Below are 26,887 nucleotides of genomic sequence, written 5' to 3' on the forward strand. Positions count from 1 at the left end.
TGGAATTAACTGGATACCTTCTAAAGTTTAAAAGCCTCTTTACAATCTTCACAGACAGTGAATTAGAGAAGGAAAGAAGAATCTCATGGCAGCACAATGTTGGATGCTAAACAAATATTTTCATCTTGTGGGAGAAGTAGTTGAGGAATAAAAGGTCACCAAATGAAGATGGAAATGAGAAGAGCATGGCATGATTTTGGAATTCTCCACCCCAGGGAACAATAGCAGTAGAACATTAAATCATTAAATTAGACAAATACTTGACTAACAAGAGAGTCAAAGATGATCAAGGGTAGGAGGTGTGGCCACAGCCATTTCAGCCATTTTTATTAAATGGCAGAGCAAGCTCAAGGGCTGAATGGACTATGCATACTCTGAATCCATAGGTTCATATGCACACTTCATCTTTCAGGGCATCTCGGAGTATAGATCTGAAAACTCAAGAGTCAACATCAGCATCTGGCACCTTCAAAACCACAATGACCACTGTGAAAAATTGGACCAACTACACTATCAGAACATACAGAACATAGCTTCACAGTTTAGCAATGCCTTCTTGCTTTTCTTCCTCTGGGCAGTCTGAGGACAATGGAAATTCTTGATGCAAGCTGACAGAAGGAAGGGACCCACCTGTCTAACCAGGGGAACCTGGACAGAGATTTTAGTGAAGATAGGCATCTGTGGGGTGTAGGAAAGAGATTGGGTCCAGTTCAGGAAGAGATTGATTGAACACATAGGTGAGTTTGTGTAAGTGATGTGCATACTGTTATTACACAGGGAAGAAGTGAAGGGTTGTTAACTTGGAAGGAATCATAAGGGCAGTCATGGATTAACTTGTTCCTTGCCAACAGATGTCGAAGCAGATGAGGAGTCTACATGGATGAAAAGTCTCTCTTTCTTAGTACTTCAAGTCCTATGACAGTGGATGTGAGAGAAGAGTCCACTGTGAAATGAAGGATGACAGCTGACAAAGGATAGAACAGAATATGTTCTGGAGACCTATACTCACCTTCGACCTGCAGGGAAAAGGGACAACACCAAGTACAAAAGGGCAAAGATAGAAGGAGGAACACCAGACAGTTGAGCTATGTCTCCTATCCAATATGCTAACTGTATTAACTCGGGACTGACATGATTTATCAACTGACTAGTTTAAAACAATTTCTTCAAAAGATTAGTGGCATATGTGAAGGCAATCAAACCTTACAAGCTGGGCAACAATTTGCACAGCAACACAAACAGTACATGTTTCAGTTCTCCAAATATTTTGCTTCTCATACCATAGCAGGTCAACAGACAGTACTTTTACTTCTCCGTCAGAGTTTCTGGTCTTCACCTACCCTGCTGTCTAGAGGGTCTGAGAGTTCTTCTCTTCTCCACTATCCAGATCCAGGAAGGACAGCTCCTTTTAAGTCAGTTCTCTCTTCGCTGATCCTGCACATGGAAGTCAATCCTAAATTTCAGATAGATGAATCATGGACAATGCTGATGTAACACAAGCAACAACCCCACGAAAAGCACGTTCCTTTAAAACACATCTTGAGCAGGTTTTTGATTTTCCCAATTCCTTTGATCCTCTAAACTCACACAATTGGTTAATTTTAATAACTCCAATTCATAGCTGGCTTAGAGTCATAGAGATGGACAGCACAGAAACAGACCCTTCAGTCCTACTAGTCCATGCCAACCAGATATCCCAACCCAATCTAGTCCCACCTGCCAGCACTTGGCCCATACTCCTCCAAACCCTTCCTTTTTGTGTACCCATCCAGATGCATTTTAAATGTTGCAATTGTACTAGCCTCCACCACTTCCTCTGGCAGCCCATTTCATGCATGCACCACCCTCTGCATGAAAATGTTGCCCCTTAGATCTCTTTTATATCTTGCCCCTTTCGCCCTAAACCTATATCTTCTCATTCTAGACTTCCCCAGCTCAGGGAAAGGCCTTATGTATTTATGCTATCCACGACCCTCATGATTTTATAAATTGCTATACGCCTGTGATGGTCCAGGGAAAACAGCCCTAGCCTATTCAACTTCTCCCTATCACTCAAATCCTCCACCCTGGCAACATCCTTGTAAATCTTTTCTGAACACTTTCAAGTTTCATAACATCCTTCCGATAGGAAAGAGACCAGAATTGCTCACAATATTCCAAAAGTGGCCTAACCAATGTCCTGTACAGCTGCAACATGACCTCCCAACTCCTGTACTCAATACTCTGTCCAATAAAGGAAAGCATACCAAACGTCTTTCGTCTTTTTCACTATCTTATCTACCTGCAATTCTAACTTCAAGGAGCCATGGGCCTGCACTCCAAGGTCTCATTGTTCAGCAACACTCCCAAGGACCTTACCATTAAGTGTATAAGTCCTACTAAGATTTGCTTTTCCAAAATGCAGCACCTCGCATTTATCTAAACTGAACTCCATCTGCCACTTCTCAGCCCTTTGGCCCATCTGATCAAAATCCTGTTGTAATCCAAGGTAACCTTTGTTGTTCACTACACCTCCGATTTTGGTGTCATCTGCAAATTTACTAACTATACCTCCTATGCTCCCATCCATATAGTTTGTATAAATCATGAAAAGTAGTGGACCCAGCACTGATCCTTGTGGCACTCTATAGGTCACATGCCTCCAGTCTGAAAAACAATCCTTTACCACTGTGCTCTGTCTTCTACTTTTGAGCCAGTTCTGTATCCAAATGGCTAGTTCTCTCTGTATTCCTTTGCTAAACAGCCTCCCATGGGAAATCTTGTCAAATGCCTTACTGAGTTCCATATAGATCACGTCTACCATTCTACCCTCATTAATTCTCTTTGCTACATCTTCAAAAAATCCATCAAGTTTGTGAGACATGATTTCCCATGCAAAAAGCCATGTTGAATATCTCTAATAAGTCCTTGCCTTTCCAAAACATGTACCTCCTGTCACTCAGGATTCCCTCCAAAAACTTGTCCACCATTGATGTCAGGCTCACTGGTCTATAGTTCCCTGGCTTGTCCTTACCACCTGTCTTAAATAGTGGCACCACGTTAGCTAACCACGTATCACGGCACCTCACCTGATACAAATATCTCAGCAAGAGGCCCAGCAATCACTTGCTGAGCTTCCCACAGAGTTCGAGGGTACAACTGATCAGGTCTTGGAGATTCACCCACTTTTATGTGTTTCAAGTCAACCAGCACTTCCTCCTCTGTAATATGGACATTTTTCAAGATGCCATCATCTATTTCCCTACATTCTATATCCTCCATGTCCTTTTCCACAGTAAATATAGATGCAAAATACTTGGTTAGTGTCTTCCCCCATCTCCTGCAGCTCCACACAAAGGCCGCCTTGCTGATCTTTGAGGGGTCCTATTCTCTCTCTCGTTACCCTTTTGTCCTTAATATATTTGTAAAAATCCTTTGAATTCTCCTTAACTCTATTTGCCAAAGCTATCTCATGTCCCCTTTTTGCCCTCCTGATTTCCCTCTTAAATATACTCCCAATGCCTTTATACAGATTCACTTGATCTATCCTGTCTATACCTGGCATATGCTTTTTTCTTTTTCTTAACCAAATCCTCAATTTCTTTATCCATCCAGCATTCCCTATACCTACCAGCCTTTCCTTTCACCCTAACAGGAATATACACGTCTCTGGACTCTCATTATCTCATTTCTGAAGGCTTCCCATTTTCCAGCCCCCCTTTACCTGTGAATATCTGCCCCCATGACAGCTGTATTTCTAAAACTGCATGAGCAACAAAATAATCAGAAACAAGAACAATCTACATTAGCAGTAACAAGAACAGCCGTTATTCATATTCACTTTTCACACAAGTGCTTCACAGGTGCATTATAAAACAAACTATGACACAGTATAATTATGAAAGGAGTTTTTTTTGGGTAAGAGGCAGAATTCAAAGCGAATTTGGGAAAAAAAAACTTTTTCAGTCAGTGGATGAAGAGAATCTGGAATATACTGCCTGGGGAGGTAGTGGAGGCTGGAAGCCTTACACTGTTCCAAGAATATTTGGATGAATACTTTGAATATCATAGAATTAAAGGATAGGGGACAAGTGCAGGAAATTGGAATTACCACAATTTTAGTGTCAATTATGTTGGTGCAGACTCAATGTACCGAAGGACCTTTTCTGTACTGTATGAATCTGTGAACCTATGAACCAAGTCACAAAGAAAATTCTGTCAGATGACCAAAACTTGGTCAAAGATGTATGTTTTAAGATGTGCCTTTAGGGAACAAAGTGAGGTGGAGAGGTTAAGAGATGTGGGGCAGCAATTACAGGGCTTACAGGTTAGAAAACTGAAAGTACAGCCATGAATGATGAAAGAATTGTGAATGGCAATGCTCAAATATCAGGAATAAAATGAAAGCAGATCTCTCAGAGTGTTCTGTGGAAAGTAATAGTTCTGAAGGAGTTAATGTTCATGTTAAATTGACTCCATCCATTCTACAAACAAAGTCTGTGGGTGAAAACATGGAGTTCTTCTCTAGCCTTCAGCGAAAACAGATGGATGCATGTATAGTCATAAACCAAGGTCCTAGTAATTGTGCCTGACCAAATAAAGTTCAACTTATTACTGTAGGCAATAAATCATTTTGGTATATTTTGTGTTCATTCTTGGCTTGTGCATGCTGCTGGATAGGACAGAATATATTACCTATCCCTAATTGCCATAAGAGGATGGTGGTGAGATACCATCTTGAGCTACTGCAGTCCTTGTGGTGTAGGTACATCTGCAGCACCATGCAAAACAGTTGGACTAACCTAGAGTCTTCAAGAATTGAAGATCAATCTCTAGGACATGGCAGTGTGCAACCTTGGAGAAACTTCACAGTAATATTAAAACATTGCTTTTATTTTGTTTCAATATTTCTCTTTACTAGGTAGAAAATTATTGAAAATGGAGTTAGAAAAGACTGGCTGATATTCAGACACTATTCACTGAGGAAAAGGATGGATGTGATGGCTGACTAATGGCTGAGGCATGGAAAACAAACATGTGCTGCAATGTCCAGGAACATATTTAATTACAAATGGCAACCTTAAAATTTACACTGTTTCTCTTTTTTCAGATGCTGCCTGACCTTTTGGGTATTTGAAGCATTTAAGTTTTTTAATTTCATGTTTCATCCGCCATATTCTCTTCTCCAAATTTAATTTGCCTCCTCCATTTTTCACCTGCTCTTTATATATTTATCTTTTTTTATTTTCCCTCCATTCCAAAATCTCTCACTGCCCTGCACCTTCTTGAAGGGTGAAGAAGTCTCTGACTACCTCATGTACTAACTGACCATTGTCTTAAAAGCAAGGGAACAACCCAAAAGGTAATATGATGTGAATGTGGATATGTACAGCCACTTGTGAGTGTGGGTGCTCACCAATCCATTCATTAGTCCCATCCCTATTGTGGACTCCAATTTAATTCTTTTCTCTGACTTCTATAAATTCTGCCAGCCCATATGTATCATTTCTCTCCTTTCCTATTCAAGGAAGAGTTCCTTTATGTCACTTATTCATCTTTGAACAACTAAGTGTGTTTGTAAGGGACTCCTGGCCTTACATTTATGAAATCACACTAAGGGATAGGTTTGTTTGGGAAATCTGTATTATACCTTCTGAATTTTGATCTCTGCTTTTCTGACTCATCCATACGTTCACATTCTGATTTGATTCCCTTTTCATACCCACAATATTGACCTGGATGAATCCAATCCACAATTGTGAGATTTAAACATTAAATTAATTTGTCACTGTTCCATCTTTTCATCATTCCACTGGGCGTTGGCAGGGTTGATTCTCGTTGATGATGATCACACTTCTTGTTGGGATGATCAGGAAACGTATCATCATTACCGCAATGAATAACCATTCACACATCTAAGAGTAGAAAAGAACAGTGGACTATTTAAAATCTGAAAGTTTTTGACTGGCTGTACATATAAATCCTTTGCATTTGATTAACTATTGGGCTGACTCGATTCACATATGGTATGATTTTATCTTAATTCATTTATAGGGCAAGGACATCACTGTCTGGACCAGCAAGTATAGCCAATTCCTAATTGCCTCGAGGGCAGTTAAGAGTCAACCACGTTACTGTGGGTCTGGAGTCACATGCAGACCAGACAAGGATGGCAATTTCCTTCTCTGAAGGACATTAGAGTCATAGAATCATAGAGATGTACAGCACGGAAACAGACCCTTCGGTCCAACCTGTCCACATGGACCAGATATCCCAACCCAATCTAGTCCCACCTGCCAGCACCCGGCTGATATCCTTCCACACTCTTCCTATTCATATATCCATCCAAATGCCTCTTAAATGTCGCAATTGTACCAGCCTCCACCACATCCCTCTCGCAGCTCGTTCCATACACGTACCACCCTCTGCGTGAAAAAGTTGCCCCTTAGGTCTCTTTTATATCTTTCCCCTCTCACCCTAAACCTATGCCCTCTAGTTCTGGACTCCCTGATCCCAGGGAAAAGACTTTGTCTATTTATCATATCCATGCCCCTCATAATTTTGTAAACATCTATAAGGTCACCCCTCAGCCTCCAATGCTCCAGGGAAAACAGCCCCAGCCTGTTCAGCCTCTCTCTATAGCTCAAAGCCTCCAACCTTGGCAATATCAGAGGACCAGATTGGCTTTTCTAACAATTGGCAGCAGTTTTATGGTCTTAATTGATTTTTTTTAATAATCCAAATTCCACCATCTTCTGTGGTAGGATTTGAACTGAGATCTCCGGAATATTGCCTGGATGTCTGGAATAACAGTCCAGTGATAATATCACTAGACCGTCACATCCCCACAAAGATTGTTTTCACCTTGGGTCAATAACTTGCTTATTTTCAGATTAATATAGCACCATGAACACCCATCTGATGTTCAGTTAGTTGTTTCTTTCATCAAAGTACATTTTGAATCTGCTTTTGGACTTATCCAAGTTCACAATAGCAAATTGATTTGTTTCATTTGCCCATTCCTCCACTTGACCTGACCATTTAGAATTACATTACAACAGAAGCCTTGAGAACATAGGGACAGGAGTAGGCATTCAGCCCACTGAACCATCTCTGTCAATTATGCTTTTATGGCTAATCAAACATTTACAAGACTGAGCTTCTACAGAAAATTCAAAGGATTCTCCATCTTCTGAGTAACTCTTGACTGCTTTCTGAAATAGCCTAGTGAGCCAGTTGGTTCAAGGGCAATGAGAAATGGGCAATGAACCCGGGCCTTCCCAGTTACACCCTCATTCCATTGGGAATGAAGGACCTACTCCAACTTTTATTTACTATATTCCTTGGTATATATTCTCACTTAAATAAAAAAGGATACAACTCATCATGATCAATGCATTCTGAATCCTATTGTAACTGACAAAGTAATTTTTTTCTACGTTGATATAACCATTGATATAATTTTGTTGAAAAGGAGTAGTGGAACTATCATTGTGCTGTAAGAATTATACTTTACCATCTTGTATATAACTCAATTTACTCCATACTCAGAAGAAATGATCCTTTCCACCATTTCAATCCTCAGCTTCAAAAATAACTGATATTTAAGAATTTAAAAAAGGAAGTAGTCTAGTTAAATTATCAAATTCTGATAAAAATAAGAAATCTTTTCTTGAGAATGAAACAAAAGTGACAAATTAACTCTGCAGTTAAGTTATAATTTATTTCCGAAGTGCTCACAAGCTAAGCAGTGTGAGACACGTTTGGAATAACTATCTTAAATCGTGTGGTTTATTATTACGAAGGGAACGTGTCCAGTGTAGTCAAATAGGTTTACACATTGCTCAGGTAGCCAGTTGGATTTGTAAGACATTTATAAACATAAACAGAATCCCTTTTCATATCATTTGGAAGAATTGGATCTATGTGTGCATGTAAGGCGGACACATTAAGATTACTATCAAACAAAAAAAACAAGACATCCACTGCGATGTGCCCTGCATGTAACTCAGCCTGGGAACTCAGTGCATCAACAGTGCAAAATAGAAACAAATTACACCCATCAAATCAACAGAATAATGCATTCTAATTTGCATAATTCTATTCACTTTTTAGAAACAGCGATGTTACCCACCATACCTTTTAAATTCTTAACTGCTGGATTATATTATCAATCTCTGTTATGGGATGAATATCTGTAAAACCCTTTAACACTCAAAAGTTAATTTAATTGAGTAAATGTTATTTGCACTGAGGTACTGGTAGTTTTAAAGAAAACAATGGTAAAAAAGTTATTGTGCGGAATGAAATCAGGATGTGTCGTATATGAGTCATAGAATTGGTACAGCACAGGAGAAGATAATTCAATCCATTGTGTCTGCACCAGTTCTCCAAATGAGCATTTCACTTCCTGCCATTCTCCTGCCCTTCTCCCTGTAATCCCACACATTGTTTTCAAATAGCCATCTAAGTCCCTTCCCAATGTCTCAATTGAATCTGCCTACAACACATTCTCAGGTCATGAGGTTTAGGCCCTAAGCACAAATTGTTTGAAAAAAGCTTTTCCTTATATCACAGTTGCTTCTTTTCTGACCAACAACACTTTAAACCGAAGCCCCCTTACAGCCGATTCCTTTCATGAGTAGGAATTTTTTTTCCCTCTTTACACATCAAGATTTTTCATGAGAGATCTCAAAATCTAGTGTGTGTGGTTCATTTTGGGCCTTATTACCTCCCTGATTTTAAATTAACAAACTCTTATAAACCTGGTTTTCAGTACTTATTTTCCCTCATTAGCTTCTTATTCACCATGAACAGCCTTAATAATTTTAAAACTCTGTCTATCCAAGGCCAGATTACTGTAGTCATATCTGAGGAATTGTGTAATATATGCTTCAACATGTCAGCGAGAGGTATATGAGTCTTTTATTTGCTTTATGAGTACGGTCATAATCTTTTCCATTCATGTCGCTTCTCAACAAGTTCTCTCAATTCTTCCATCTCCCTGCAGCTGGCCTTTGTTAACCTGGGCTTACTGAGTTATTGCCTATACTAATGTGTTCATTCCCAGAATTTCAAGCATGTAAAGTTCATTATTTTTCTCATTTGTCATCTGAAAAATTACATAATTTTAAAATTCCAAAAATGTATCATTCATGTCTTGATTTTTCACTCTTTTCTCAATTATCTTACTTTTCCAGTCCATGTTAATTATTCCTCCAAATTATTAATTCATAATGCTACAAATTGGTAAGTGAAGATAGACCGATCTATATTCCTAATGTATAGTAATTCAAATCTTAGTTTTATCAGTTTTCCCAATCAAAAGATACTTTATTGATTACTTTCAAAATCTATTGAAAAGGTTAATTTCAACACTTACAATTTACTTCTGTTGCAGTTCCTCCTGGATACATATTGAATATTATTTTGTTTCAATGTTCATATTTAACACATTAAACAATATTCCAAGCACTTTTCATATCAAACAATGAGTTCAGTTGAAAAGTTATGGAATAACATTACATGTTTTCAACAAAGTGATCCATCGAATGAAATTTAAACCTTGAGGTATTACCAAGGCAACTATCTGAGAAATATAGCAGAAAGTGAGGACTGCAGATGCTGGAGATCAGAGCTGAAAAATGTGTTGCTGGAAAAGCGCAGCAGGTGAGGCAGCATCCAAGGTGCAGGAGAATCGACGTTTCGGGCATAAGCCCTTCTTCAGGAAGAGCTTATCTGAGAAATATTTAAAAACTACAATACTTGGCTTAACTTTAATGAAAATAATGGACAATTTAAAACGAAACATATTGTAGTTTATTGTTTACATATTCTTGCAGACTAAATAAGATTATTTAGTTTGGGCTTTCTAATCACAATGCTTAGTCAGTTTGTAGCTTGTGAATATTCTGTTTAGCTTTAGAAGGAAATAATCCATTTGTAAACCAGTATAACAGAGTAGCAAAAAGACTAATGTTCCATTCCAATATTGCACTACTTTCTAAGATAATATTTTCTTAAAATCACTGAACTTTCATTATCTTATCACCTATCAACATTTCACTACATTCCCTAAAACTGCGCAAGTTTATAAAACTGAAACATAGTTACCTTTTCTCATAATAAACTATCACAGACATGGTGCAAAAAGAAGGAACCTAACTTTTGCCACGTTGTATATACTTTTTACACAGGTTCCTTTCTCCAGAAATTACAAAAACTGTAATGCTGCTGTTTTAATGATGCTTCTGTCAGTTTGTGTGGAGGGAAAGTGCTGTATATCTATGACATATGAATGTTTCCCTCTAGTAAGGATTTAAAATTTGCACATCATTGTAGTTCATTGCATGAAAAGTTGGAATATAGACAATGGATTACATCACAGGATGAAGATTTTCATAAATCATGCATATATACTGAATTATCATAAGGTATAAATTCAAATCATACTATTGCTATAGCATTAAGTAATGCCAAGTAGTATATCTGGTAAACAAAATAACTTGGAATGATTTTGAGTTTTGTGTCTCACGATTTAAAATATATTACATGTCTCATATTTTACTGACATGCGTAAGTGTATGCAACCATACAACTACACTCTGGAATGTCAACTTCTCAGAAATGTAAACACGTTTTAATTCTGGGTGCAGTATAAAATAAACACTCTAAACATTTAGTGAAAAGAAAATTTGCAAATTGAATTAGACTCCAAATGATTACCATTAAAATATGTTATGGCAAGAGATTCTGGAAAAGCTTTCAAATACTATCTAATAAATCAATCTGTAGTTATCATGCCACCAACACCACCCATCTTTGCCCCCTTCTCCCAAAAGCTGCTAACCTAACCTTTCACATGCAATACACATACTTACACATCCCTATACATTATATCCCACTTTGAGTAGCATCATTGCTAGAATCATAATTAGGTTTGGTTTGAAAGTTCCATAGTTATTCATTATGCAATCTTCCTGAAAATATAAGAAACATTTTTTTATAAACAAAAGCATTAAGATATCTCTTGTAACCTTGCCCATGGTAAGTCAAATGATGGTGTGTTCCATGAGCACAGGACCGCCATACTTGATAACACATTGTGCATTTTGTCTTTATTTTAAAGCAACAAAGCCCAAGTGTTAATTGATACAGGCTCATCTTGATCAGAATTCAATGATTGTTTGATCAGATTGGAATTTGATCAAACATCAAATTATCAATTTTTCAGATATAGCTGAAGGTAATTCATAAAGGGCCCAGGTGCTGAGAGATTATATTCACAAGAGCACCTAACATAATTTCAACACAGAATCAGGTTGGTTATTGACTTCAGGTCAATTGTGTACTGTATTGTCACTGTGACAGCTCATGGTGGAACTACCATTTAATGCCATCCCATCTATCACATTCAACATTCACTGTCTTCACTACTGATACATAATGGCAGCAGATTGTACTATTTCCAAAAAACAATATAGAATATCCTTCAACAGCACCTTCCAAACCATTGACATCTACTAGAAGGAGAAAGGCAGCAGATGCAGGTGCAATCATTTACAAGTTCCACACCAACTCATGCAACACCCTGACTTGGAGCTATGTCACTGTTCTTTAATTTTCACTGCAATCAAAATCTTGGAACTCCTTCCTAGTAGCACTGTGGGTATTGCAACATAACAAGGAGTGTTCTAGTTCAAGAAAGCAGCTTACCATCACCTTCTGCAAAGCAAATAGAAATCAGTAATAACTACAGATCACTAGACTCTTTTTAAAAGTGTAGGTGAATACTAAAAGTCTCTTATAGAGTCATAGTGTGTATGGAATGAACTGTCAGAGGAAGTGGTAGAGGCAGGTACAGTTGCAACATTCAAAAGACGTTTGGACAGGTACATGAATAGGAAAGTTTTAGAAGGATATGGACCAAACACAGGCAAATTGGACTAGTTTAGTTTGGGAAACATGTTCGGCACGGATCAGTTGGACCAAAGGGCCCATTGCCGTGCTGTCTGACTCTTTTTTTCCGAAAGTCATGTGAATCATTCCAGAAATAATACATATGGCAACAAGAACAAAATTTACATCTTCATTGATATTTTGAGGATGGGTAACAAGAGACACTTGTTATAGGTAAAGCTAATGTCCTACTTTTGCAACACAAGCAGACAGCTCCAAATACTTGTTCCTGAATCACTATGAAAATCAAAGCTTATCTTAATAAATATTACAGCATGTAAGATGTTTTACTCAACAAAATACTGTTGATGATACTATCTTTCAGATGAAATGAAACACTGAAAGCTCAGATAGCTAAGAGGTTAGGTTAATATAAAATATTTCATTACACTATTTGAGGACAGACATTGGAGATACGCCTTAGTATCGAGGAAAATCTTTACTTCTCAATCCCTATCACAAAAAAAAATCTGGTGAATATCACATTCCTATTTGTGGAACCTTTCTATATGAAAACTGTTTTTTCATCAGTGAATAAACTTCAAATGTATTTCACTGGCTGTATAGAATGTTTGGAAAGTGCTGCAAAGGGCAATATATAAATGCAAGCATTTCTTTTTGGTACAATTTTTGGCTGTCATCCCATTATTAGCATTAACCCTTGCATTTTTTTTCTGGGGATGAAGTGTCACTGGAGTCAGCACAGGGGTCACCACAAAGTAATCAGCAATTGCATGCAACTAAATCAAAAGACTTAGATAAAGTGAATGGTGTTTTGAATGTTCTTTTTACTTAGTGAAAAGACTGAACAATGGTTCACGACGAGACATTGTCATCAACAGAATACCTCTTCCATCGAAAGGGTTGAAATTCAAACTCATTTCCAGACTTCTGTGATTCAACACTCCTGGCTAATTGTGTTTAACTTTATTCAAGTCTAAATTGCAATGGTTTCGATGCCGGTTTTCATGGTGGGTTTGAACGGTGGAGCAATCTGACAGTGATAAATATTATACTTCGTCAATCAGATTTCAGGATGCGTTTGCAAAAAAAATCAAAGAAGGCATAAAAAAAATTCCCAGATGTTACGCAGAGCAACTGCAATCGCTGGTGATGATTGTGTGGCATAAAAAGTAATTGCATCGATTTTGATGAAGCTTTTTTTTAAATAAGACTTGAGACTGCATTCGGGGTAAGAAGGGTTGGTACATTATAAACTGTGCGGATTTTAGTTGACAACACATGTCTTTTGAAGTATGCCGTATTGGAGAACAAAATACAAATGCACGGCATAATACCTCCTTCACTCACAACCCGTCTTGTCCTCCATTCTAGCTTGGAGAAACGTTCAGTTCAACAAATGCAGAAATTGAAAATGAGCCGAATCACTAGCTGTGGCAATTTTGACCATGATTAATCGAATGTGCGTTATATGATTTATGTTCTTTGTGACTATAGCATCGATTTATCAAAGCGTGAACTTAAGAGTAGCTGCAGTGAGTTGCACAGATACCACCCATCGAGAGAATGATTGGCTTATTTAGCTTTCTGCAATGTGAGTCATGAAATAATGAAGTTTTTGTTAAACCCACTGAACCCCCAATTTCTGAGCCGCTCTCAGCCCTCTCTCTCTAAACAAACAGTGCCCTGAGAAGGCAAAGTCGAGTTCCACTGAACACAACAGATTGTAAAGACGAAATATGTCTTCTTTAAAAAAAAGTTACTCAACTGTGCTGTGTGAGTTTTGGGGATGTAGTTGGCGAATGTCACCCCATACATGAGAAGGTTAAATCCAGATTGTGGTCTGTTTTCGTGCAGCGTGCAGGAAGCAGAATGCATCAGTCACGTTTATTTTTTCTTCTGTTGGTTGGAAAACGCTTTCTTCAAACAACTTAGAACATGAGCATTTTGCTGATTAGATTGTGTGCGGACAGCACGAGTAAAGCAGAATTTCTCATCTAGAAGGAGTGGTGTAGGTTAGAATCCCGGATTATAGTTGCAAACATCATCGTATCCCAAAGTCTCCATGAAACCGTTCATATTAAAATTGGGATGTCGCTTGATTTATTTTTCAACTTTATTGAACCCCCGGGAGTAGTAAGTTGCCTGTTTGTGCGGGCCTAGAAATAATTAATTTTCTGTAAGATGGGGATCGCCAAATCATCTGATGATCGAGTTTGCTCGCTTGAAATTATTAAAATGAAGTATGTACAAAAAATGAATACGAGTCATTGCAACTGTACACTGTCCACGCGGGAAATAGTGTATCCCATAAGAATCGGCACCGTGGTTCAGTGATTAGCACTGCTGCCTCACAGCGCTAGGGACACCGGTTCGATTCCAGCTTCGGGCGGCTGTCTGTGTGGCGTTCCCTCCGGGTTCTCCGGTTTCTTCCCACAGTCCAAACATGTGCAGGTCAGGTGAATGGGCAGTGGTACACTACTCTCTAGTGTTAGATGCATTGGCCAGAGGGAAATAGGTCTAGATTGGGTTACTCTTCGAAGGGTCGGTGTGGACTTGTTGGGCCAAATGCCTGTTTCCACACAGTAGGGAATCCAGTGTTGACTGGAATGTGTCCATTGGTTGGTGGGCAATGGCACTCTTCAGGTGTTGATGTTTAAATATAGCTTGCATTTTGTTTTGTGTGGTGGATCTGGTATTCCCCAAATTGAGAAACGAGTCAGTTCTATAGTTAGACTTAGAGAATGCATTAATTTTGAAAAATAAAATTGCATGCACCAGTGATTGGAGTAGTTTGATTCCAGTTTGTGACAGCAAATCATAATATGTCATCTTGGTCATTTACATGAAGAGATGCAGTTGCTGCACACTTAAGAACCCTCGTGGAAAATGTTGGCCGAGGTGGAGTACAGAGTACAGAGTCAGCTCTGTATAACAAAATCGTTATGCTCTTTTTTCGAAAAGCCCCCGTTGAAGCGTGATTTTTTTTTGCCACATATTGGTCAACATAAAGTAGACTGGAACACCAAGGGTTTGTATCGTTCGCTCATATCGTGTAATCATTTCCAATGGGAAAGGGCGGGATAGCAGTAAACTAACAACAATTTTACATTACTGATTCCACTTATCAACCCATAGTGTTTCTAAAGAGATTTCACTAGTCAACAATGATAAGACGAATAAGCAATTATTCGTGGAAGCAATTGAACTCACGTTACTAGAAATACAGACTTATGGCTTCTGACTAGCATAAACTGACTTGAACTGTCTAGAATTATTTTGGAACAGCAATGTATGACATCACTGAGAAGGCTACAATCCCGTAACGTATCACTGGGAAGGATACAGTACTGTAACACATCACTGGAAAGGATAAACACTGTAACATATCACTGGGGAAGATACAGCACTATAACATAACACTAGAAAGTATACTATACAGCACGTTAACGTATCACTGGAAAGGTTACAGCACTTCACTGGGAAGGATCTGTACAACGCGCACAGGGGAAGGAGACAACACTATAGCAATCCTTGGGAAGGATAAATCATAAGTGACAATCCACAGCAATTCCTTATTTAACATAGAAACAAAATAAGCCTGGAGGAATCATAACGTTGTATCAATTCATGAATAAATAAATATTGCCAGTTTAGTCATTTGTAATTAAAATAGCAATCCGAGGTTAGCAACGATATTAATAAAAATATAAACGCTTTAGTAGACAAAATACAATGATAGATATATATTTCACGCAGCATTTACATTTTTCGTTATTTGACTATCAAGCAAAAGACAGCAAATATTACTTTTAGTTTCCATGCACTACCAATAAATGAAAAATACAATTTTGTATTAATTCAACACCGAATTGTCTGCTCTTGAATACAACACAACGAAAATTGCCGTGAATTGCATTGTATCTAATCTCAGAATAACTAAACTGCAACCTTATAAGAATCATGTGATAAACGGCTGAGGAATTGAAATTGTAGCAGTTTTATTCTTAATCTAATGTCGACCTAATTTAATGATATTAGATTAAGTTGTAAAAATCTAAATCAGGATTTCCTAGCGAATGAAGAAAATGTGCCAAGTCATAATGTAACTAATTGGATCGCGAAATCCAAAGCACGAAAAAACATTTTCTTTAAAAATCAACACATTAAATTCTTAAAACCTATACTAATACATTTCATAGAAATTGTTTGCAAACGAAATAAGTTGAACCCCGAAGCGGAAACGCCTAATGATTATTTTGTTTCTGCTGTGTCATACCAAGTTTTAAAACTTTGCTGAACTCAGTGTACATATGTCCTTATAGTGCCCTCGGGCCAACATAGAAACAAGTCAATGATCCAAAAATATAATTCACTTAAGATGTATAATCCATCTTAAATTACATCTAAGATTTCAGGAGATTAAACGTGACAACAAATTTTATATCATATTTTTAAATATTTGTTTCCAAAAAGTATTTGTTCCGATTGATCTGATCCGCTACATAGCTTTTGTTAGATTCTGACAACAAATCCATGTGATTTTTCATGCGTTTCTCTACAGTCATTTTCCGCACTGATGCAAAGGAAACTGTCTATGGGGCAAGTCGAAGAAGACAGGACGACGTCGTACATGACTGACATATAACAAATTGAGTACAATCATCACTAATACCATGATAACTTCTGGACATTTAACCAGAGCTTTCTCATTGAGACGATGAAACGTTTTCTAAAGCAACAAGCCTTCCTAAAACTAGTTCTAAGGCGGGAAAGAGCAATCTAGAAATTGAGAAGGATGTAATTTTTCGGTTCTCACTCAACTGTTCAATCACCTGCTTCGTGCTACTAATCCAAAACTTCGAAACCGCCTTGGCGTGAGCCTATACAAATGATTTTCCATTTAAAAACTGGTGTGCATGTGTTACCGTCTGTTCTTGTGCGGAAATTGACGATAAGCTTCAGCTATTTTGCAAGAATGAACAGTAATAATTATTTGGAATTCGCTGTCAGGTCGATCCTATCATTGGATGGCTATCTACTCGGTCATCCATTTCTCAGATACAAATCTCCTATTTTCTCGTTAATAGTAACACACGTATTTCTCTAACCCTATTCTTTACTTCCGTCTATGAACCATCCTTTCAAACAATTTTGACCGATCTGCTGTATCATTTAATATTTTCAGAATCTGTTTCAATTTTCTTCTCGCGCTCCTTAGAAGAAAACGACTGAATAACCTTTGCACATAAATAAATTCGAGAAATCTGAAATGACAACTGCAATTGCTGAAAATGCTCAGCAGCTCTGGCAGTATCTGTGGAGAGAGAAACAGAATTAACGTTTTGAGCTGAGTGTGACTTCTTCAAAACGCTTTGCTCCTACTATGGGAGGCAACATTCAATAGCTACTATAAAACCATAAGATACAGGAACAGGATGAGGTCGTTCAGCCCCTGACCCTGCTCTGCCATTCAATAGGATCATGGCTGATCTAACACTCCTCACTTTCCTACCCATTTCCCAAAATCCTTGATTTCTCCTGCTGACCTCTCAGTTTTAAATATACAGGAGGACTCAGCCCTGCAGCTCTCTGTGACAAGGAATTCCAAAGTCTCATAAACCTCTGAGAGAAGAAATTCCTCTTCATCTCAGACTGAAATTGTTGCCCCTTAATTCTGAAGCTATGCCCTCTGGTGTGAGACTCTGCCGTGAGGGGAATAATCCTCTTAGCATTTACCCCGTCAAGCCCCTTTAGAATCAGGATGTGTTTAATGAGATCACCTCTCATTTTTCTAAATTCCAACGAGTAGAGTCTTAGCCTATGAGATATATGTTGTGTGCTAGTTGGAACTGGGTTGTTTTTTCTCCGGATGTATTTACTCTCTACTGTAAGATCATTGACACACACACGCAAAAACATGTATTTTTGCTTAGTTTCTTAATGTTGACATTATTTTGTTGGTATCTCCATTGAGTGTGGATGTAACTGACGCTTAAACTGGCCAAAGTTCGCTAAACGATCACATTGAAACAACAGCAAATATGTATTTTTCAATTCTAGTCTCTTGACAGTGATAGTCCCGTATCACGTGTGTTTATTTCAGGTCAAGTCGGCCATGCCCTTCAATGTTCAGCGCTGCTTTCAATCAATGAAGAATCTCGAAGAAAGACCTCTAGTGCTTTATTGGCAGAACTGCAATTTCCGAACACAATAACTATCATCCTCAACACCACGCTCCCTTAAAACAATGCACTCTGTAAACAATTGACATTTACAACTTTAGCATCACTATTTTCCCAACCGCATGCATTTTTAATGGGTCAATCTCTTCTCAAAAAGTCACTCCAACAGGAGTAGATCTGGAAATCATTATCTCGAATTGACCTGAGCTGATAAAAGTGACAGTTTGAAAAATGGGCAAAGATACTGCATTTTGATACTAATTTAAACTGGATTGGAAATAGGAGCCGCCACTAATTCACCAAAGTCAAAATTATACTGCCACGTTGGGGTAAACATTGAAAGTGATTTGGTTTGAGTTGACAGTCAATCGGGGCTAAACTGGGGTGTTCTATTTAGAAACACATACTTGCTTGCACCAAGCCTCTGCAGATGGATTTATTGGTATTTCTCGAAAACCCTGCGTAATATTTTGAATTTTGCAGGGAAGAGCAGAACTGAAGGCCATCAAGATAAGACAATCGCCAAAAAAATCCAATAGGGGATTCAGAAGGAACTTCTGAAGAGCAGTGAAAAAAAAATGTGAAATTGGCTACTGCGGAGAATGTCTAATGCCCACAATATAGATGCCAAAGATCCTTCATAATCCTGCGTAAACAAGCAAACTTTTTTTTTCCCGTCTGCAGCGTCTTGGTCATTTTACAAGACAATACATATGCTTTGCTGGTTCTGGCTGAGATAGGCGCGTCCGTTAAATGCTTGCATTTGTGAGAATCACGTAAGTCACTGTCTACAATAAAACACCAATACAACCTTCCCCTGCCGTGAGGTTTGAGTCTAGGAAGATTAAACTTGCTTATCACCACTGCAACAACCAAATCTGGCCCTTTGCAAGTCTAGTTGAGCGAAGCACGAAAAAAAAATGCAATGCTCTTAAATGTAGTTGGAAATCTTGCAGAGGGTGCCTGTTAAATTAGAACGTTAGCGATCGAGATGTTTCGTTTTCAGCAAAATGTATAGTGAAAGTAATCTATCTGATCGGAAAGCAAGCTCGTGGTGCACAGAGTCTCTGTAAACTGTCAAAAACCAAATCCGGTCAGATAGCTATTTCATTGGTCAAAACATAGGCGAACGAATTTTAGTTCCTCGATGCTTTTATTAAGGATATTTCTCACAATCATGTGCATTGTGTATGGAGATTCCAATTTGCATTCATGCTCTATTTCGCATGAGAATAATGAAACCAATTACCCCCCACTCTCTTAATTAAATAGGCAATTAAAAATACAATTCGAAAGACAGCGACAGCAATGATAAAATATTTGACTGAATTATGTTCAGGGTAATCTTACCTTAGATGCATCAACTTGGATTTTTTTTTAAAAAAGCATCTTTTTTATCTTGAAACACCCATGGAGAAAAATCTCTATTAACATAAATCCTATTTTGTGAATTGTATTCTAAAAGCTTGGTTTGTTATTTATTGACAGTGATTGCGATAAAAGCAAGTGTCCCTTTCCAAGTAAAGAGTAGTTGCAGGTTAGTTTTACCGGACTTTGGTCTGCCCGAGAGATATGGGTAGATTCATGGTACCTTTAATGTAATAAGCTCAGAGTCAACGAGGAAGGCTAATCGCCGCTCGGCATATTGGCGCAGACGCATGAAACCCATTGAAATTTTCATTCAAGAATCGCAATGCCTTTGAGCAGGTAAAGGGACAAATGGGCTGAACATGCCTTACAGTCATGATCACGAAACCTATTCGTTTCCTTTATAATAACACGTATATACTTGGACGTATTCCTGCATTTTATTACTTAGAGGTTGTCAACACGCGATTCCTAATACTTGAGTTTCAGAGCCAAGACTGATACTGTTGTATGGGCTTTAAATGGCTTTCCTTCTTACAGTTTGGAATTCTGATAGAAAAACTGCCAGTAATTACATATTTTGTCAGTTGACTGACGAGCCAATGTTTGGGTTAAAGCAGACTCGAATTGTACTTTTTGTTTAATGCTGGCGGTACAAGTTCAGATCATAAAACTGTGGAAGAGGCTGTAAATTCCCTCAACTACAGAGTTGTCACATATTTTGTGCAATCACGTCATGGAAAATCTGTCCCTTCGACTGAAGAGCCAGCCGGAATAGGTCGATCGAGGGACGCCACAAAAGTAATTTAGATTTTCTGAGCCAAGACGTTATAGCCGGGGCTTTTGTTGTTAGTGACTGTAAAATAGCGTACCAAGTTAAAAGTCACACAACACCAGGTTATAGTCCAACAGGTTTATTTGGAAGTACTAGCTTTCAGAGCGCTGCTCCTTCATCAGGTAGTTGTGAATCTAAGATCGTAAGACACAGGATTCATAGCAAAGGTTTATAGCAAATCTAGAACCTGGTGTTGCGTGATTTTTAACTTTGTACACCCCAGTCCAACACTTCCAAATCGTAAAATAGTGTGAACGCTCTGCTGAACTCCATCTCCTTTACACAGCACAGGGTTCGACCAAATCTCCTTGTTAATGAAATCTGTGGAGATGTGACATGTTCAGGAGTCACAAAATAGGGACTGTGGAGCTCAAGAATGTTTAAGAGAAGCCCATGTGAAGAAGCTTAAATTCTCGAGCAGCTAACATGTATATAATGAGATAGCTGTTCTTGCAACAAGGTGAAGTAGTAAATGCACCTATCATCCAGTCAATGCATTTTATCCATTTCAATCCGTTTTGTTTCAAATGCTTGCTGTACCTTGTTTAAATAACTCTTGGCACGCATCTGCTATTTGTATGGTTATTGCAAATATTGTGCCCCTGCTGTATTCGAGATTATAATTTACAACATGAGATAGATCTTAGGGCGTCGCCTCACTCCACCTTCAATTATGTGGCATACTTCTTCCGGGCATTTCCAGCGTATTTGACATTTAAAGTTCAGCAACGAGACCCCGTCAGTTGTGGTTGCCGCACAAACTTAAATTGTATTAACACGTCAGTACGTTTGCTCCCTGTCAACACACCCCTGATCATACTTCAGCAACAGAAAACACGGCTAAACTGGGAAAGCATTTCCTCCACGCCAGCCGGTACCCTAATCTCTCCCATCCCATAAAGTCCATTTAAGAGAACATCATGCGCCATTAAGTCTTTCCAGCCTAATGCATGGTTCACTGGAGCCAGGTTGCCAGCCGTGTTCCTACTTAGATAGTACATGACTAAAATAAGCAATTACTAACAGTAATCCCCAAGAAAGCAGCCAGGAAAATACGTTTACTACTTGCTTTTCTGTGTTATGTAGAATTATTTACAACGATGCACATCAAAATAACGACCTTGCACAAAATGTGTGGACTGCAGATGCTGGAGATCAGAGTCGAGAGCACTGCACCGGCACCACACTCTCGACCTTATAAAAAATGATCCCCTTTTGTTTTGATAGTCACACGAATTGGCAAAATGCACGGGTCCTGCTTAATCCTTTTGCTTTCACGTGCCTCCTTCATTTCAATGTTACTCCTGGTTTCGGGCTTATCGACTGAATATAATGATGGGCAAAAGTATGGCTCAAAACATATGGCGAAAAGCGGGGAGGGGGCTGAGGCCAACTCAAGTTCCAAATCCTGGGTCCCTCTTTCGAGGTGGCATTTGCAAGTTTTGTGTGTGTGTGTGTGCCTGTGTGTGGATATACTGTATGTGCTGCTCATGAACCGTCCTCGTGCCTTCATTAAGAAGACACTACATTACTCTGTAAGCACCTTGTAAGGGTAGGGGGTAAGAAACTTATAACAGTTGATGGAATTACTCCTGTCACTACCCCCTTGTCTTGTATAAACGTTGAGGGATCAATTTCCACGGCTACCCTCAAGTTCTAACTTAGGGAGGGTTTTCTATTTAAATGCGCGCTGTTAAAGGTGATCGGTGTGTGTGTGTTTGTGGGGTTGGGGGTTGCTAATTAAACTCAGGGAGTGGAACGGGGCACACGCGTGCCTTCATTCCAGCGAGGTGGGTGGTCTCGGCACCTCTCTCTACCTCAGCCCCCTGAGCGCTGATAATTTCTGGCCCCGGCTAACAGGGTCACTGGTTACGCAGTCTGTTTACAATAGCATCACCCAAACCTGGGTCTCCGTACAGCATAATACCCCTTTTATTAACGTTATTTGCACCTCCCATGCAATCTCGAATATAATCAACACAGCTCGGTCGGTCCCGAATTTGATCTTAAACGGAAACTGCTTTTTAATGGGCGGTTGTGGGAGGCGGGTTGGGTGGGGGGGGGGGGGGGGGGCGGTGGTCAAATTGACCCAGGAGGATGTGTTGGGAAATGTAAAACGCTGACTTTCCAAAAGAGCTGGCTTTATACTTGACGATGTTTTAAAAATGCACATACTAACATCGATTGTTAAAAGTCAATTAGCGCTGTATTAACTGCAATATTGACTCAGTGGATCCCTTTGTGTCCTGGACACGAGAAAATGCTGCACAGTCAGTTCAGCATGGTGGTATTTGAATCAGATTTTGTTAAAACGAGTTCACTCGTCAGCTGTGATCTCAGACCATGGGTTTTCAAGATTTTTTTAAAAATCATTTTTTTCTCCACAGATAAATTGTACAGCATTTTTATTTGTCGATTCTGTACTTTAAGTGGAAATGTGGGGCGGATTTGCAAAGCTATTGCCTGTCACAGAAAGTCGAATTTGTCAAGTATAGGGCTCCAGCCACGCAAATCAAACTGTACATTCCAATATAAACTTTCTGTTCAATCCACAAAGGCTGGAATTTTCTTTGGTTCTTCGATAAAGTACTGAACTGTCGTATATTTTGTGTTTAAATTATATATGATTGGAACTACATGCATGAGATCGCAATATATTTTAACATTAATGTGCGCAATCAAATCCTACGCGTTTTTCTCTTGTCTGGGTATTTGCTTTACTCGAAATAAACATTTTCTAACAATTCTGCTGATGGTCAAAGTGTCTATGCATATGAATGATGCGTGTGAGTATCATCAAAGAACAACAATCCAACACATTATTACAAAAAGGCGTTGGTGTTCAGACAATCAAAACAAGGAATTTAAATAATGGAAGTATAATAGATCGGAAGACAACTTGACAAAAGTCCGTTCAATAATCAACCTCAAGCATTAACAAAAGAATCTCTAAATTGTTTAGGCAAACGTGTCACTTGAATGTAGCGTGTATTTGTAACTTTCCAATTTGTCTTATCCACTGGAACACACAGATCGGCTTCCGAACTCTCACTAAGGTTTAAAGAGGAACTCAAAAAGTTTCATAGTTTTGCTTTTACCCTACTTGCCAGTGTGTCTAAAAACAAAAAAAATCTCCAAGTCTCATTTTATAGTTACACTGCACCAAATCTTCCTTGCAATATTGTTAGCTGCTGCGTTTCATTTTCTTTTTGAATTTTGCTTTCCTTTTCCTATGACCAATATTGTGATTTTTTTTGCAAAAGCTAGAAGACACAATCGCTTAAGTCGGTAAGTCCAGTATATTCCCGATTTCCATCGTTTGAAAAAAAACGAATTAGCTCTCTGCTGCCAGATTACACTAAGGATGTAATCTTGTAAACCACGACTTTGTTTTAATATTATGATGCGATTCTGCTCTTGCGAGAAACACAACTCAGACCCACAGAAAATGTTCAGCGTTGATGGGACAACTCTGAATAGGTCGGCGCATTGACGCGGAATATAACACATTTGTTGAAAATCGTGATACAAGTCAATTGGCGGCTTCTTCACGGTCGCGCTATTTTGGAAAGTATGTTTCGTGTAGTAAATAATATAAAATCTTTTACTATTCGGTAAATCTTACTTGTCGCTGCAAAAAGAGAGCAAGTCGCTTACAGAATCTCTAAGGTGCAACACATTTAATTTGAAGTTAACTCTCGGGGGAAATTAGATGCAAATTCCCTTGAAGATCAGATTTGATTTACAAAAGTGTAGTCCTCCTAGGAGTTAAATTTTATCTGCATTAAACAACATTTTCTCAACATAATCCCAGCCTTATTAGAAATCTGGCGTTGTATAGATACATTACTTTTTGAACAAGTTTGTGATCTCACCAGAGAAAGAGAGGGGGGCGAAATTAGGGTTACAGGCGCCGTCTGGTCGTGTCGCATACATTTGCTTTTGTAGTTCATCTTTTTGAACTAAGGCAACCAGCAGTAAGAGTGGCACTTTCTAAAACCAGGACGCCGATTGAAAGCAAGTCTTTCTCACCCTTGGCTTCTAATCACACTAAAATCTTTCACTTTGTGGAAGAAGTGCGGAGATATTTCTGATGTCTCTTACCTTGGGTAGTGTTTTTTTTAAAAAAAAAGATACGACACGTTATTGCAAACGATGCCAGGCGCCCAGGCTGCTCGTTCACGTCGCTGCTTTTCCCTCTCTCTCTCTCTCGGAGTGTGTGTGGCAAAGTCTGTGCAGGGCCAGAAACTGGGCACAATTCAGCTTGCAATGACTTATTTATGTATACATATATAAAGAGAATATCTAAACAGTCAGGCGTGAGGCTACAAAGAGCATTTTATAAGTAACAGAAAAGAAAGAATTAAATGGGATTTCACTGAAATTTCTTTAAAGGAGCAGATTGCAGATGTTTACATTGTTTTTGTATAAACATCCTGTACATGTTCCTGTCTATTAAACATCAGTTTTCAAACAAGGGGTGGAATGTGTATCTGATCCACATTCTAAATAGCAGAAAACCTAATCGAAATTTATTATCACCGATTTCTCTCTCTCGCTCTCTCTGTCTCTCTCTCTATATATATGTGTGTGTGTAAACTGGTTCTCAAAGTCCAGTACCCTGTCCTGTTATGGTATTTAGTATTGTGTCTTTAAATAAGACAAGCCTCATCAGACCACCAGTTCTGCACCTTCGCTTCATTTTCGCCAACCTGAAAATCAACGCTCCTCACGGGAACACTTTTGCAATGATTGATTCTTTCAAATAACATACGTATTTTTGAAATAATTCTAGGTCAGTTTTGTGGCTCTTTTTGTGGCTTAGAATGGCGTTCATGGTTTAACATTTATATTTACTCAAGTTCCCTTTTAAATGAACTAACTGTATTTAATATTCGTGCGTGTGCGTGTGTGTGTGCAGAGATATATACGTCTATCTGCATAAAGATTCCCCCACCGCCCCCACCCATTACAGCTGGTTTGAACTACGTAGAGAAAGACAGACACCACATCAAATCGCTAATGAAGGCGGGTGTTGAGGAGCTTTCACAGCCCACCAGTCCTGACCGAGGTGGGAGGGGGGTCTGGGCGGGGAGTTCCTTGTTCCTTACGTCTTGACAGTCGAGAGATTCGAGACGCTGATGACAAGAGATAAGTAAACGCGATCTGTTTGGCGTGGCAGATCCCAGAACAACTGCGATGGAAAGTTGCTCCATATCCAGGCGACCAAGGCAAAAACTAACAGAGTGGAAGAAATAACTGCGCCCAGGCTCCCTCCCCAGTTCAACTGCATTCGGCTGACTTTGTGTGCGTGTTATTTTTGGTGGTGGGCGGGGGAAAGATCCGGTTTTTTTAAAAAATCACTCTACAGCAACAACAACAGAAAGAGTTTTATTTTGAAACTTTTTTTTGGAGGGGAGGGGAATATTGAAGGAAACGGCGGAGTTGAATCAAAAGGACTATAACAAAAGAGGTTTAGTGCCGGCGAGTTTTCGGTGTTAAAGTGCCCGGCGACATTAGTTCCTTCATGACGGCCGAGATCCAGCAGCCGCCGGCTCACAGCACGGCCCAGAGCAGTCCCATGTCTGCAGCTCCCGAGAAAGTCAACAATCAGACCTCTGTGATGGAATCGGCCATCTCCACCACCAAAACCAAGAAAACAAACGCTGGCATCCGACGCCCCGAGAAGCCGCCGTACTCCTACATAGCTTTGATTGTTATGGCCATTCAAAGCGCCCCGACCAAGCGGCTGACCCTCAGCGAGATCTACCAGTTCCTGCAGAGCCGCTTCCCTTTCTTCCGGGGCTCCTACCAGGGCTGGAAGAACTCCGTGCGTCACAACCTTTCCCTGAACGAGTGCTTCATCAAACTGCCCAAAGGCCTGGGCAGACCCGGCAAAGGCCACTACTGGACCATTGACCCGGCCAGCGAGTTCATGTTCGAGGAAGGTTCCTTCAGACGCAGACCCAGGGGCTTTCGTCGGAAGTGCCAAGCGCTCAAGCCCATGTACAGCATGATGAACGGACTGGGCTTCAACCACATCCCAGAGACCTACAACTTCCAGGGATCTAGAGCGCCCATCTCCTGTGCTCCAAATGGGCTTTCGCTAGATAGTAGCATCAGCATGATGAATGGACATCTGCCCAACAACGTGGATGGAATGGCTTTGCCAGGACACTCGGTCTCTCACCTGTCGACCAACAACGGGCACTATATGGGAAGTTGTACGGGCTCTTCTGTGGGAGACTATCCCAATCACGCCGACAGCTCGGTGTCCGCCTCTCCCTTGCTGACCGGCGGCGGGGTGATGGAGCCTCACTCCATGTACACATCCACCGCTTCGGCGTGGGCACCACCAGCCTCTGCACTCAACAACGGGGCTCCTTACATCAAACAGCAGTCTCTATCACCGTGCAACCCGTCGGCGAATCTAACTGCAAACCTGCAAGCACATTCCCTAGACCAGCCCTATTTACACCAAAATAGCCACAATGCGACCGATATACAAGGTACAGAGTCATGTATAGCCATTACCAAAAAAAAGCTCTTAAATCGCGGGAGTTAACTATACGTAGAAACGACAGAGCAGCAACATACTGCC

The 26,887-nt window shown here is 39.5% G+C and overlaps 1 protein-coding gene and 1 long non-coding RNA gene across 3 annotated transcripts in view; one reads left to right on the forward strand and one right to left on the reverse strand.

The window, feature by feature from the left end:
• LOC132823882 (uncharacterized) lies at positions 1 to 25,459 on the reverse strand. Of its 2 annotated transcripts, XR_009645610.1 has the most exons (4): positions 25,398 to 25,459; positions 24,391 to 24,517; positions 5,630 to 5,894; positions 1 to 1,434 (listed from the first exon to the last, which is right to left on the reverse strand). It is a non-coding gene; the product is annotated as an uncharacterized LOC132823882 (long non-coding RNA). The 2 variants fall into 2 exon arrangements; XR_009645609.1 differs by lacking the exon at positions 25,398 to 25,459 and having other exon boundaries at positions 24,391 to 24,569.
• foxf1 (forkhead box F1) overlaps positions 25,401 to 26,887 on the forward strand; it is a 5,651-nt gene continuing 4,164 nt past the window's right edge. The window contains exon 1 of the mRNA XM_060837973.1: positions 25,401 to 26,795. Within this exon, the coding sequence (XP_060693956.1) occupies positions 25,814 to 26,795 (982 nt within the window). The 5' untranslated portion in view covers positions 25,401 to 25,813. The remainder of the gene's footprint in view (positions 26,796 to 26,887) is intronic.

This window comes from Hemiscyllium ocellatum, chromosome 17, assembly GCF_020745735.1.
Source record: "Hemiscyllium ocellatum isolate sHemOce1 chromosome 17, sHemOce1.pat.X.cur, whole genome shotgun sequence".
NCBI lineage: Eukaryota > Metazoa > Chordata > Chondrichthyes > Orectolobiformes > Hemiscylliidae > Hemiscyllium > Hemiscyllium ocellatum.